Here is a 16,459-nt window from a genome sequence, read left to right on the forward strand (position 1 = left end):
CAGTTCTCACTATAGCCTGAGCCCGCAAGAACCGTAAGCTCTAAAAAACAAATATCTCAACTGATAATGTATGTATCAACAGTTACTTGTACTTTTTAGTAGGAACTATTCTCGCGCAAAATCTGCTACAGGAAATAAATATGCAAACTCTAAAGTACTGATCTAAACTGTATGCTGTGTCCTAACACGAGGTTTAAACGTTGTCACGTGACGTGGTGCTTCTGGTGGCGGTAAAAATACATAGGAATCCGCCTCGTGTAAGGATACGCACAAGATTTCCACAAAAGCAAAAACTTAAAGTAAGTCGGTAAGCGCTTGTCTACACAGTAAACTACACAGATACAGTTCTCGTCTTCTCAGAAGTACGTAAAAAAAACTAAATTACTGTGTATCAGCCAACAGCTAAAGCTGCTAGCTCTAAAAGGGCGTTCCTCTCGACTCGGCGTCTGCCCTTGCATTTTATCTGTTCGTCCTTCTGTATTCCTATTAATAATAACGCAGGTATCTTACAGATGCTACAAAATATCGTGACGTATATAGTCACTAAATCGCTCTAAATTAGAACTTTTTTATTTTTCGCGTGAACTGAGTTTTGTGTTGGCAGAAGAGCCAACACCGTGTTGCTAGAGGAGGCCGAAATGCACGCGTTTAAGGTCACGCAGACTGGCGTGAGGTCTGGAACAATGTAAAGTAGTTGAGTCTAGTAAGAAAAGAACGTAGTTGCTGGAATACTTAACTTTAATCCATAATGGGTTACATCGCTCTTGACGGTACAGGTTTTACAATCTCAATATTAACTGGTAATGGCGCCTTGCTAGGTCGTAACAAATGACGTAGCTGAAGGCTATGCTAACTATCGTCTCGGCAAATGAGAGCGTATTTGTCAGTGTAGCTTCGTTAGCAAAGTCGGCTGTACAACTGGGACGAGTGCTAGGACGTGTCTCTAGACCTGCCGTGTGGCGGCGCTCGGTCTGCAATCACTGGCAGTGGCGACACGCGGGTCCGTCGTATACTAGCGGACCGCGGCCGATTTAAATGCTACCACCTAGCAAGTGTGGTGTCTGGCGGTGACACCACACTGAGAACTTAAAATACAACCCAGCCAAGTCTTTTATTGACGTGAAAACGCCTATTCGCTCTTTATTGGAACTTTCTTGTATGAAAAAACACCGTCAGATTTGAATAGCTAATAACTAAGAGACTAATAATGTGTAAACAATGGCTGAACCCACAACGGATAGATCGTGTTTATATGTGTTAGTCACGCAGTATTTGTTTTGCCTGTTCAAATGGCTCTGTGAGCACTATGGGACTTAACATCTAAGGTCATCAGTCCCCTAGAACTTAGAACTACTTAAACCTGACTAACCTAAGGACATCACACACATCCATGCCCGAGACAGGATTCGAACCTCCGACCGTAACGATCGCGCGTTTCCAGACTGAAGCGCCTAGAACCGCTCGGCCACATCGGCCGGCTGTTTTGCCTGTGCTCTCATTGTACCAGTATAGCGGAATGCACGTAATTGCTACTTACCAGCTTTGTGTGGAGTTATAGATGGGCTTACGGTTAGCTAGGAGCTCGATTTGGGTGTCACTGTGAAGAGCTTGCTGAGCGTCACTAGACCCAAAGTAAGGCAACAAAAATCTTCGACGGAATATAAATGAAAATCGGTATTAAATTTAAATTTACAAAATAATGAAAGATGACGTCTCATATGACTCGTAAATATGCTCGGAATTATAGAAGACTCAAGTCAGAGGAAAGTTCGCGTCGGAAGGAATCCAAGTGGAGAGAGAAACGGGAGAGCAGCTGCAGCGCCGAAAGGGAAATGGAAAAACGGCGCAAAGCGATTACGTAGCTGATCCATCGGGCATGCGGCCGGCGACAGTCCAGACTTGTGATTTATAGGCTCTGTAACCATTATACTACTCAATGTATCCATTGTATTAAAGAGATTTTTAATTGTATTACATATCCCTATGAAACGCTTGTTATGATTTTATCTCGACGTTTTCACGAAAAATCTGCGGCGTGGATACGAATTGTGCACATTTTTTTTTCTTTTAATTTGTTACAGGCGACGGCAAAACGGCCGGCCGAAGCCATACACTATACTGGACGCTGTTGGTTTCAGTCTGTACCGGAATTTTCCTCGAAGTTCTTTCAAAAAAATGTTCAAATGTGTGTGAAACCTTATGGCACTTACATCTACATCTACATCTACATCCATACTCCGCAAGCCACCTGACGGTGTGTGGCGGAGTGTACCTTGAGTACCTCTATCGGTTCTCCCTTCTATTCCAGTCTCGTATTGTTCGTGGAAAGAAGGATTGTCGGTATGCCTCTGTGTGGACTCTAATCTCTCTGATTTTATCCTCATGGTCTCTTCGCGAGATATACGTAGGAGGGAGCAATATACTGCTTGACTCTTCGGTGAAGGTATGTTCTCGAAACTTTGACAAAAGCCCGTACCGAGCTACTGAGCGTCTCTCCTGCAGAGTCTTCCACTGGAGTTTATCTATCATCTCCGTAACGCTTTCGCGATTACTAAATGATCCTGTAACGAAGCGCGCTGCTCTCCGTCGGATCTTCTCTATCTCTTCTATCAACCCTATCTGGTACGGATCCCACACTGCTGAGCAGTATTCAAGCAGTGGGTGAACAAGCGTACTGTAACCTACTTCCTTTGTTTTCGGATTGCATTTCCTTAGAATTCTTCCAATGAATCTCAGTCTGGCATCTGCTTTACCGACGATCGACATTATATGATCATTCCATTTTAAATCACTCCTAATGCGTACTCCCAGATAATTTATGGTATTAACTGCTTCCAGTTGCTGACCTGCTATTTTGTAGCTAAATGATAAAGGATCTATCTTTCTGTGTATTCGCAGCACATTACACTTGTCTACATTGAGATTCAATTGCCATTCCCTGCACCATGCGTCAATTCGCTGCAGATCCTCCTGCATTTCAGTACAATTTTCCATTGTTACAACCTCTCGATACACCACAGCATCATCTGCAAAAAGCCTCAGTGAACTTCCGATGTCATCCACCAGGTCATTTATGTATATTGTGAATAGCAACGGTCCTATGACACTCCCCTGCGGCACACCTGAAATCACTCTTACTTCGGAAGACTTTTCTCCATTGAGAATGACATGCTGCGTCCTGTTATCTAGGAACTCCTCAATCCAATCACACGATTGGTCTGATAGTCCATATGCTCTTACTTTGTTCATTAATCGACTGTGGGGAACTGTATCGAACGCCTTGCGGAAGTCAAGAAACACGGCATCTACCTGTAAACCCGTGTCTATGGCCCTCTGAGTCTCGTGGACGAATAGCGCGAGCTGGGTTTCACATGACCGTCTTTTTCGAAACCCATGCTGATTCCTACAGAGTAGCTAAGGTCATCAGTCCCTAAGCTTACACACTACTTAAGCTAAATTATCCTAAGGACAAACACACGCCCGCATCTCGTGGTCGTGCGGTAGCGTTCTCGCTTCCCACGCCCGGGTTCCCGGGTTCGATTCCCGGCGGGGTCAGGGATTTTCTCTGCCTCGTGATGGCTGGGTGTTGTGTGCTGTCCTTAGGTTAGTTAGGTTTAAGCAGTTCTAAGTTCTAGGGGACTTATGACCACAGCAGTTGAGTCCCATAGTGCTCAGAGCCATTTGACAAACACACACACACATGCCCGACGGAGGACTCGAACCTCCGCCGGGATCGGCCGCACAGTCCATGACTGCAGCGCCTCAGACCGCTTTTTTTAAAATTATTATTATTATTCTCATTTTGTTCGTTTTCGTTCGTTGTATGTGCTCGGGGCGGACGTCGTAAGACATCCGTTAAAGTTCGGCTTTGATCGGTTAACTCAGGTTTTTTGTTACAGAGGGCTGCTAACTCTCTTACCGAACACGCTGAGCTACCGTACCGGCCAGACCGCTCGGCTAATGCCGCGCGGCGAAGCTCTTTCAACACGCGCCTATTTTCTGCTGCTAGACGCAAAAAGAAAAAAAAAAACTCTGCTGCTGAAGAAAACGTCACTGGGAACAATTGACTGCATGTGCAGCCATGCGTAGCCGTAGGACTGGGTACGCACTGGCAGCGCCTGTACTGAGAGGTGCCGTACAGGTGTGGGCAGCAGAAGGCGCGGCCGCGATCGGCTACAGCCAGCGCTGCCGTTGCCTGGCTCACGGCCCCTGTTCGCTGCCCGCATGCCGCCGCTTCATTATTGTCTGGCACAAAGGCCGCCCGCCCCTCCGACAAGTTTCACGTGCGCCCGTCAAGACTGGCTTCTCAATAACGCCGCCGTGCAGTCCTAAAACGCTCAAACAGCCTAGTTACTGAAACTCTGACGACTACTCTAAGCTAACTCAATTCCACGGGTTCTCATTTTTCTTGTAGGCCGTAACAGTTTTAGCTAAGGGAATCGTAAAGCAAATTACATCTCCAGTTACAAATTCGTCATTCCATCTAAACACGATTAAAGTATTCAGTACTCCCCAACGCGTTACTGCTCTGATCTGTAAGAATAAAGCATCCTGTTCAATGTCTTACAAAAACTCCACGTTATTTGACGCTCGTCTCGTCATTCTACTGCGTTGCCTTTGCAGGCTGCAGTGCCAGATAACGGTTACGCTTGTACACTACAGTGCTCGAAACCTGCAAGAGAACTGACGCATTGTTATGGTGCATTAGCAAGGATGGACACTTGGAGTATCACGTTAAGGGCTCTGACTACAGGACCTTATTTCAAAGCGTGGAAGAGTCCGCGCTTGCACGGTCATAAGAGATATCGTGAAGTTTCACGTGGTATCGATAACCACTCAAATGTATGGAAGTTAGAATTGTAAAACTACCGTAGGCTACAGTAGACTATCAACAGTAAGCGTAGACCACGATAATTCTCGTAGTAGCTTTGATCAATTAAAGTCGTACTCGCGTTACATGTACGTTACATTTGCTGCATCCGTGTCGGTCGTTATCTCGTAACAATCGCTATCTTTACATGTGCGATCGGTGTCTTACTAGATTCCCCTAAATGCCAGAAGCGGTAAACCGTCTGTAAACTGAATGAGGATATAAAAAGGGCCGAGAAACTTACAGAAAATTTTTGTTCTACGTAATTATCCTCCTGTCTGTTACTTAAAAATAAACAGTATTTATAGCAAAATTGGACTTTCCAATGTTTAATTCAGGTTTTATTCGAAAATTGTTGATTTGTAACGTGAAACACAGATACGTTGTAGTAAAAATAAATAAATTAATATATTCATCACATAGCGCTAGAAAATGCTACTTTCTCAACAAAAGGGTAAAAGAAAAAGAAAAAACAGCAAAATTTAAAATATTGCTTCAATATTTCGTCGAACTTACCTGAAATATTCATAAACAGCTTTCGTATTTCTCAACAATAACAAGAAACTCTTGCCTTTGATCATGATGAAGCATCTATTGATCGCAAAACAATAACAATAGCTGTATATATTTTTATGTCCGTGCATGTAAACTTTACTTGCATCAAAATAATTGCTTTGGTTACATAAAAGCGTAGAAGTTATGCGATCAACTAATTTTCATTAGTTATAAAATGCAGTTTATATTCTGGAAGGATATAAAATACACAGTGGACTAACTCTGAATGAAATACAGTTCTAATTATGTGCAAAACAAACAAACAACTCAACAAAAAAAGGAAATTGTAGGCTTCCAGTTTCTCTCTTACAGATTCATTTATGTTTTTCTCCCTATCAATACTACCGGTAATCCTACAATTTACTTCGTCATTTATGTAGTGTACCAAACTACAGAATGGTCGTGCGAATGGTTACTGGCTTGTTTTATTGGCAAGAACGTGCAGTACATGTATTGAGAAATCTTAACTGGCAGACACTCGAAGAAAGGCGTCATGTGTCTCGTGGGAACCTGCTTAGCAAACAGCAAACTCTAAGAACTCGTTTTCAGGAACGAAACTGTGAAGACTCTTCAATCCCCTTCACGTCGATCGCGAATATAAAATTTGATTAACAGAGCTCAGGTAAAGGCGTACAAGCAGTCATGAGTCCGATGCTTCGTCGAGGAATAGACTGGGAACAGACTGCAAAACACGGTACAATGAAACGTACGCACTGCTACACGCTTCATATTGATTCGCGAAGAGTTTTTCAATGTTCTCAAGAAAGAATTGTCCCAGTAGAATTTGAAGAGACTGTCCATGAGATGCACTCTTGGAAGAATATAGTAAAGGGATATAACAGGAACGATCATTTGAAGCAAAAATGTCTAGTACAAATGGGCTCCAAAGAGCATAACTCAAGAGCTATGAGCACTACTTCAACATCGATATTGTGAAACAAATGTTTTCTACTGCAATCTCTTTGCTTCCCATATTTTGGGAAAATTGTCTAGTGAACGTGGGCTGTAAAGTACGTACCCTAACAGCTATGAGCACATTTTCAGTAGAATATGTGTTTTACAATGGGGAAGATGAACAAGTGCTCATATTTCTGGAATATGCACTTTAGAGCCCACGGTTACTGAACTTTTTTTTGATCCCTAACACGACCTCTCAAAATACATTAAGCAAAGAGCTTGCAGTAAAAGAGATTAGCTTCACTGTATCGAAGATGAAGTGCTCGTAGCTCTAAAAGGGTGCGTTTTGGAGCCCATGTTCACGACATTGTTTTGCTTGTAGTGATCGTTCTTGTCACATCATTGAATGTTGATCACCCCTCCTGTGACGCCCTCTATAATAGATGTACACTTGCCTGCGATGACCAGTCGAGCTTGGTATGAAAATACGTCTTATGGAGTAATGGAACATGGCATAAGCATAATACTGTGTTACAAATGTCACTGAAAATGAGGGCTGTTAAAATTTTTGTCTAGCCATCACAATTTGGTCTCTTTACTTTTCCCAAATAACTCCAGGCGAAAGTTTCGATGATTTCTTAAAGGCAGACATAGTGCGTTTTCACCCCAATGGCTCAAAACACTGTCTTTAATGACTCAGTTATTGACATAAATCATGAATCTACCTTTCCTTTTTTACTGCCGTAGTCTCACTAATTGAGAAGATACACAGTGAATGAATCAGACTCTTTAGTTTAGATATACGAACTGTAACGCGTAAAAGTGCAGATATTGTGATCATTGTGCGACGGTCTACGGAATGGAATGAGGCTGCAAATGCTTCTACTCGGTGGCTCTCGTCGTTTAACTCGAGGATGATCTCCTATCCTTCCTGCCACAAGAAATGTGCGCTTAACACCCGTTAAAGTACATAAATAAGATACTCTCGATGCCGCTGACCGACAAGTACAAATGTCAACTAGGTACAGTCTAGGAGGCTGAAGTCAAATGACAAGTCGACTGCGTGTCTTACGTTCCTTAAAATTCACAAGGTTTTATCCATAATTAAATATAGTTCACTAGTGTTATCTTCCAAAGAGTTAAGTGCAGTTTCAGTTATTGCTCGAATCTCCAATACCGATACTAAAGACGCTATAAACTTTAATAAAAGTTGCTGAATGCTGAAAATCATCGATTGATATTTAGCAAATCGATCAGTTCGCTAAAACACGTCCTAATCCCGATGAGCTAAAGTTTCGCCGACACTAACGCGAGTTCCTAATTATCGGCTGCTACAAAATATTCAAAGTCACGCCTGGTTTAAACACAGTTAAAGCCCAGTGGCACTGTTTCAGAATCAATCGCCTAAACGTGGTGGAAATAATTACATTTCAATCTGACCGTATCAGAAAGTAAATCCCGTTGGTATCCCAAGACGCAGTTCGGAATGCTGAAAAATAAACAAGAGTCCCACAGTAGCGCTTCAGCGACTAAGTGTGGAGTCACTTCATTGGAAACAGACTCCCACAGCTACGATTTTGCAGCAAAGTCCCGTTTGCTTTCAGAAACAATCACCAAGAGACACAACGTGTGAGAAACACAAGTCCCTACTGTGTTCTACACCGAAAATATCCTAAATCCGGATTCGTCGTGAAATATTCTGTCCTAACTAAGTTCAACACCCCTCGAACTGCAAAAATTATCACCAAAGAGTCGCATCGAATAACATAGGTCCGGCTTCGGAAAAGGCGCACAAAACTCCCGTCCTCGAGCTTTGTGTCAGCTCCGTTCAAATACCCACTATCCGAAATTCCGCAAGCTACATCATGTAACTGCTTTCCATTGATCACCACTTCTTTGCTTAATTTTTTTACATAGAAGAGCAATCTTAATTTTGTTTGCATCATTATATGTGCCCTCAAATTATCATCAAAAACACATATTACACAAATTTGTAGCTGCAATAGTTTGCCCAGAATTAATGTTTTAATGTTTTTCAATTATCTTTGCAGTGTGCGAAAATAGTTTCTTACCATTTGTGCCACTAAATACGGATTTGAAGCGCTCTTTCTGATGCGCTGATCAGAGTTTACGTATATACAAACTTTAAACAAATATGGGCGAAACTATGCAAAAATTATTAATAAACAAAGACAACGTATCATAATAATTCCGTGCGACCGCTACGGTCGCAGGTTCGAAACCTGCCTCGGACATGGATGTGTGTGTTGTCCTTAGGTTAGTTAGGTTTAAGTATTTCTAAGTTATAGGGGACTGATGACCTCAGCTGTTAAGTCCCATAGTGCTCAGAACCATAATAATTACAAATATCACAAACTAATGAAGTTGAAATGTGTATAACCACACCCGAGACCGTACACAGCCTTGCTCTTCTGTCTTGTATTATTCGTTTTAGTTAATTATTAGCAATAAATTAATAAAATTGGTGTTTTACCAGTGAAATACAGTATTAATGCTGCAAATTACACAAGTATGTCAGTCGTAGTGTTTCGATGATACTTGCTCTACTCTGTACCTGCTTTGATTCAAAAGCTATAAACTATTCTGTAAATTGCACATATTGCACATTTGCTTATTTAATATTTTTTGATATAAAACTCGTATAAATCGTATCAGCGTCTCGGCTGATTCGCCTAAACTCGTCTTTCATTTGCCGTATCGTACTTTGTTGTACTAATCGGCATTTGTGTGTAACCAACGCAAAAGTGGATAAAGCACTATCTTAAAGCCGTGCGCTGGAACTGAGTTAACCTTCGTGACGTGACGTAACCGCCAGCTGAAGTCCACGTGGAGCGATCTGCCGCTGACCACTCGCTCGCCGCCGTCTTCCCGCTCTCGCCAGCTGCCCCACCGTTCGCCATGCGAGCGCCCTTAAAGCGCGACCCGCAGTCAAACTTCTCTCTCCAAATGACAACAGATGACTGTCGTGTCACAATTGGTATCTTCACATATACGCACATCAGTGTGTTAGTTGTTTTTCGTCTTCGTCTAATAGTCTTCTCTGAAACGCGTCACATAATTTACTACATGATGTTTTCTGCGAAACTGCACTACAAAGTGGACTGCGCCTGTCAGTATGGCTAACCATTTTTCGACCACATGTCACGATTTCTGCACCTGACCTGCTGCCCAGGGAAAATAAGCATTAATGGCTTGCTCTCGGCGCATGTACATGGAGTACACACTACTCCTAATACCAATTATTATTAGTCTGCAAATGAAGTAAATACTGGCGTAATGTTGTTCAGTACACTGTCCTCAGTCACCAACAAAAATATACATTTGTAACTGTTGATTGAACAAAATGTTCATTTCTCTACCTGAGAAGAAATCATTCGGTCTCAGCTATAAATACCCAGTATAGGAATAGTGTGATTATTCTCGTAAATACCGTTATAACTATAACTGCTAATGTTGTCATATTCACTGTGTATTTCCTACGTTATAAAGAGAGAGAGAACATCGTGTACGTACTCACGCAGATACTGTAATTTAAAAAAGTGCTGTATGTAATGATTAGTGGTAACAATCGAAAATGGTAGCTATAATGAAAATTTTCGTAACAGCTGACAGCGACACATGATTTTCGATAAGTTTCTGTTACAGATATGCTGCTTTTTTAAGCTTGATTCCATCCGATTTCTTGTAAAATGATACAATTATGTCTGAGCAGATTTACCCTCTTTTATGAATCCTTAAGTTGCGTAATCTGATGAGGACCTTTATGTGTTTTTCGTCGATCTATCTGTAGTTCTCTTCTACTGACTCTTTCCCCTGATAGGTCGTGATTATCGACGGGATATTAGTTTAACATTAATTCCTTTCATTCTTTCTGTTTCGTCCCTGAAGTGGCCTGTGATGATCAGTTTGGAGGTATGCAGCAGAGAGCTACTGGCAGAACTGAAGATGTATCGTTGGGCCATGAGTCGCGTCTGGATAGGAGATTTCCTACGAAAAACATGGTTCGGCACTATGTTTTAATGTGCTGGAATTTTCAAAAGGGGGCACACTTTGCTGTAGAGTGAAACATTCATTCTGAAAATTGAAGGTATTTGCTTAACTGCTTATCAGTTAAATGAAACACAGTAAAGGTTTTTTCATGCTATCAACTTCTTTCCCAAACTGCATCAATAATAATCAATTGAATGCCCCGTATCAACAAGACTTGTGCGTGTTTACAGTCTCTATCTGGTTCGCGCTAAATAATTCACTGCATATTTACACCATGTAATTGTATGTTCAGAAAAATTGTATGTAAGTGTCTTATTTTTCAGTAATCTATACTGTAACTTTTCTTTTCTTGAAGAAAATATTATGAACTGTAATTTTAACGTGCAAACCTCAAACATTTTAACACACAGATCTCAGCATACCTTAGAGGCAAATGAAAATTAGGGTTCCGCTTTATCCTCGCTGCAACATCATTACTGCATCGCAGCTTTAGCTTAATCTCTAATGGTTTCTGATAAATATTTTATGGATATTTTACTTTCAGATGTTTCTAAGAGACAATGATGCCCGTGATCTTTAGTAATTGATTTTGAAACTATCTTCTTTGTGTTGAACAACAAAGAAAATAGGTCAAGCACTCCGAGCTGTGGAGAACAAATGCTCTCGTCTGTCAGCATGTGGCGTATATAATATTCCGTGTACGTGTGATAAACTTTCACATATTGGAAAAACCAAGATAAAAATGAATATACAGTTAAAGGAACACAAAAGTCTTTGCCGACTAAGGGAACGGGCTAAGTAATGAAACACCGAAAATATTTAGGTAGAGGTTATTGGATTTTCTCTTTAGCTGCAAAAGACAGTGATTTTGGACCATATGTTAAGATTTTTGACGATAATCAATGATAGGATTTACGTAATACGAGGCCGTGCTGAAAAGTGCTGCCTCCTAATTTTCTACGTGAAAACCCTTCAATATTTTAAAATAAAACAAACTTTGTTACCATTCTGCATCTTTATTCATGTCTACATATTTATTTCTCAATACCCTGTCAAGGAACACATTTTTGCCAGCTAGAGACAGCTTCGTCGATGCCGCCACTGTAGAATGTTTGAATTTATTGACGGAGCCACAACCTCACCTCCATTCTTACCACTCCATCACAATTAAAGTAAGGCCTCGAAGGTGTTCTTTAAGTTTTGGAAAGAGTTGAAAATCGTACAGGGCCAAGTTGGGAGTGAATGGAGGATGGTCGGTAACGGTCATCCTAAGGCGCCGGATTGTTGCTGATATCGCAGCGCTCGTGTGTGATCTGGCATTTTTATGCTGAAGGAGAACGTGCTTCATGTGTCGACGAACTCCTCGAATTCGAAACTCGATTATAGCTCGCTGTTTCTCAGGCACCGACATAGTTACGTTACACACTGTCATGTTACACGTTACAACTCGGAAGTTACGCGTTACAATTCGTATCTCTCTTACGGCAGAGGGCTGCTAATATATAGAAATGAAGAATAAATATGCCTAATGTTAATAATGTTTGTTTTATTTAAAAATCTTTAAGAGTTTTCACACAAAAAATTCGGAGGCATTTAGTTTTCACCACGCGCTCGTAGTTTATAATTTGTACTTAAAATTCACTAAGTTCCTAAAAATGTCGGCATAGCAAGAAAGAGTGTCAATTATAGGACTATTTGAGACGTGATGCTGCACTTACACGTCGACACACATATAAAAATGGAGCGGCTAAGACTTTGTGATAATATTCACATCCAGCACTGAATCGCCTTCGACATAGTTACGCCAATTACTCAAATTCTAAGTGAGTTAAATTTTTGTTAACACATTTATCAGTCCTGGCATATAGTTCCATATACACTTCACAATAGAATTAAGGGATCACTTTTTCGAAACACCGTAACTCCCTCCCATTATGATTCATCAGTTCGAAATTTGGCACAAAGTTATGTACGACCTTTCTCTGCAATGGTGCAAAAGCGTGGTGCCCTGCGACGTCACCCTCAGGTTCGACGACGCTTCAGAGTGAATAAAATGGCAAACGGTTTCTCTAAGAACCCCCAGTTCTGCAAAACACTCCTTATCACTTGACATCCTTTACTGAGAATTTTAAAAATGAGAACGTCCAGAGACAACCTGCGAAGTAGTCAGAGACACTTTCAGGCAGGCAGATGGTTTGCAGGGGTTGCCTACCTGCAGGCGCCTGGGACAACTTAACCGATTCTCTCTATACGCGTTCATTTTCTAAAATTTTCCCTAAAGGTGGGCGGGTCCACCGGGAGTGTTTGGGGATTCGTAGAAAGATCTTTTGCCATTTTATTCACGCATCAGACGATGTTGCACCTCCTCCCGCCCTCACCCCTACCACACTTCCGTGATAACGCCACAGAAAGAAAGCATAAGCTGACTTTGGTCCTTCAGGTCACGTTCAAATTTCGTCATATGGTTTTTAACGGTCCTTAGTGGACCAGCCTGTGTATGAGATCAAAATTAGAGGATGCAGCCTCACAGTGTCCTTAGAGAATGGCTGAAACGGCCGAGATTATTAGCAGTGTCAAGGGTTTTCAGAAACGTCTTCCTGTTGCGCGTGGAGCTGCAAGCTGTTGTTTCCGATCGCGAAATTTGTGTGAATCAACGCACCACTGATAAAGGTGGATTCATTTACTCCATTGACTACATTTGTGGCACTCCCTGTGGGTTTTTGTGACGGTTCTGTGCGGCTCGGCAGTGTGTCTGGAATGTTTTCGCCGTCCACTTGTAAGAAAATCGCGTGATTTCAACGCTGGGAGTCACTGTTCAAAATGTGAGTAGGAGCTGCTGACGACCTTCTGATCGTGTAACACATTCGTGGTGGAACTGGGCAGAATTTTGGTGAAATTTGGCGCCAATGTGACATCATTAACCCACCCTACACGTTTCATAAACTTCTGAGCCGTGGCCTTATTTCACATTTGTCGAAATCTTGCTGTTTGAAACGTCGTCCAGCTCGAGGGAGGGTGACATCGCCGGGCGTCATGCTTTCCAAATTTCAATCTTTTGCGTCACAATGGGAAAAAATGTCAAGATTTCCAAAAAGTGTTCCTTTAATTCTGTTTCTCAGTGTATTTCCGCCAAGCTATTACGTGCATATTCTGTGTGTGAAACGGAATTATTCAGCCACTGACTTGGGTGCTATACTGCAAACCCATGGAATCACAGTTCTGTAAACAGGCAACATACCACTACGATAAAGTTACAGTTAACAGGTCACTAGAATAGTCTTTCCATCGCTGATGAGACCCTGATAAACATGGATGAGTGGCTCATGTTGACTGCTTAGTCCTGCCCTGGATGTTTTAACTGTAATTTCCGTAACCCGTATGAATCTACCGAGAAAGTTTGCAATATGATTCCCTGTAATGGATATTTAGCTACGACGCATAATTCGTTTGATTGTGTTATGTACCCACTTACTACTACAGAAAAGCCTTGAAAATATTGTAACTAGACGAGCTTCTCCTCGCGCATTTGTTGGCAGAACAGTCTATGGGTTTATTGACGGTTCTCTATGTCCATCGTACACAATATTTCGGTGAGCAACCCTGGCGTCATCTTAAGGTGCATTGACGAACTGACGTGTGGACTCTTCTGCCAATTTTGTATTAAGTTCACTGAAATAAGATGGGAGGCGAAATCATCTGACATGCAGAGACATAAAATAACATTAATTAAAATCGTTCAGAAATGATGAACTTGGAATACAGTGAATATATCGTGACAAACGGAAACTTTGTAGACATTTGCTACTTTCACAACCCTTTTGGAAGTCTTCCGGCTGCAGAGTTTGAAAATAACAGGAGGCAGAATCGGCAACAATGAAAACTCTAGAGGGATTTTCAGCCGTGCTTAGATAGTCCGACAGTGACGAAACTCGCTTGTAAAACGACAAAGCGAATAAAATCAAAATGGAGACTATTGAGAGACTACGTATGACAATTCAATGGAGCGAAGAGTATTATTTTGTGTAATTTTCGACTTATTCTCTTTTGCTTCAGTTTTATCCTACATACAGTTTAGTTCATTAGGATATTGACAATCACACTTGCCAACAACAGATTTCAAAAAATTTCATATTTTCAACATAAATATCAAATGTTCGCTTTTTTATGTCAAGATTTAAATTTATTTTAGGAGAATATAAATTTTGTGGAATCGATTGCAATTTTGCTGTTTAATTTCTCTAATTTACGTCTAAAACCACTCAAAATAATACGAGTATATCGGCATATCACAGATAATAATCTATCTGAGAAGAAACTAAAATTAATTTCGCTTTATTTAAAATAAATTCTTTTTCTTTGTGGATATGTACATTTACGCTGGAATCGTCACATATTCAACGCTTTACCTTTTTACTTTAAATAATTCGAAGGATGTGTCCGTAATGATTACGCATTGTATCGATCCCGTATTTGTACAGCTGTGTAGCTCATCACATGACAAACTTTTGCTTTGCAGGAAGACGGAGAACAAGCAGGACGAGTGCCTGGTGGCGCAGGAGAAGCTGCACCCGGTGTGCGCGCAGCGCGTCGACGGCCAGGCCATGCCCACCTGCCACTCTCTCGCCGAGCTGTGTCGCGAGCAGCGCAGCTGCAGGTACGCCTTCCCTCACCACCAGTCGAGTACAGTTGTAAAACTACCGTAGACTAGCAACAGTAAGCGAGACTACGATAGCTTTCCTAGTAGCTAATGTAGGTAATGCCATTCCCGCTATAGCTGTACGTTAGATGTGTTGCATACCTTTCAGGCGTTACGTCATAATGATCGCTTTTCTTATGTATGAGATCGACTCCTCCTAACCAGATACCCCTGGAAACGGGAGGCGGTGAACTGTCTAGAAACTGAGTGAGGATATATAAAGGGCTGCATAACCTACGAAACTTTCCGACTACATAGTTATCCTCCTGTCTGCTACGTAAAAATAAACCGTATTTATAGTAAAATTGAAATTGTCGCTGTTTAATTCAGGTCTTTTTTCGAAAACTGTTGATTTGTAGCGTGAAAAAGACGGGTGTTGCCGTAAAATAAAACACGATTTCCTTAAAGAAACGCAAAACAAAAATGTATCAAGCATCCCTTCAATACTTCGACGAACTTAAGTAAAATATGTGATTGTCATTTGTAAACAGCTTTAGCATTTATCAATAATAACAGGAAACCCTCACCTCATGATGAGGAAAGTTCTCTTGAGTACAAAATGACAATAATTACACAATTCCTGCGGGGTTTGATGCAAGACCCTAACCGAAGGTTGTGGGTGAAGTCCCCAACGGCAGCTGCGGTGGAGGAGGAGATCTCTGGTACGGTGCATATGCTTGGCGGATGGAGCAACGCATCCGGAGCACCGTAGGCGACAGTAGGGTTCAACCTGAACAAGTCGGCAACTCCTGCAACCCAGTCAACAGCACACGTAGTGACCCGTCACTCCTGTGGAAACAGTTTTTTGGGTCGAGAGAAAGCTATGAACGCTGGGCAAATTCGTGGCTTTTAAATAAGACCCAGGCGATGCAGTGCCAGTGGAGAGGACACTCCGCCTGCGCCTACAAAGGTGCGGATAACAATTATATATATATATATATATATATATATATATATATATATATATATATATCTGTGTGTGTGTGTGTGTTGGTGCATGTACACAGTGCTTGTATCAGAATTAATTGATTTGGTTACATAAAAGCGTAAAAGTTGCACGCTCAAATAATTTTTATTACTTATAAAATGCAATTTATATTCAGTAGGGATACAAAACACACAATGGACTAACAACGAGTGATGAGCGGTTATGATTATGCTCAAAGCAAACAACCAACCAAACAAAAAACTAAGCGAATTCGTCGGCTCCCAGTTTCTCTGTTACACATTCATTTCTGTTCCTTTCTCTGCCAATGCTACCAATAGTATCGGTAATCTTATTACTTACTACGTCATTTATGTTCTGTACGGAAACTACTACTTTGGCAGAGCGCAACTCTAGTCAGGAGGTGTTCTATCAACCTATGACTGCTTGTGGTCAAGTTCCGCCATAAATCTCTTCTCATCCCATTTCGATCTGCTCACGTAAT

General features: G+C 41.4%; 1 protein-coding gene across 1 annotated transcript in view; it reads left to right on the forward strand.

Annotated features, from left to right (window-relative positions):
- The window catches only part of LOC126184491 (uncharacterized), a 1,094,025-nt gene that overhangs the window by 770,093 nt on the left and 307,473 nt on the right, over positions 1–16,459 (forward strand). Inside the window, exon 7 of the mRNA XM_049926884.1 lies at positions 14,850–14,987. Within this exon, the coding sequence (XP_049782841.1) occupies positions 14,850–14,987 (138 nt within the window). The remainder of the gene's footprint in view (positions 1–14,849; positions 14,988–16,459) is intronic.

Source organism: Schistocerca cancellata, chromosome 4 (assembly GCF_023864275.1).
Source record: "Schistocerca cancellata isolate TAMUIC-IGC-003103 chromosome 4, iqSchCanc2.1, whole genome shotgun sequence".
Classification (NCBI taxonomy): Eukaryota; Metazoa; Arthropoda; class Insecta; order Orthoptera; family Acrididae; genus Schistocerca; species Schistocerca cancellata.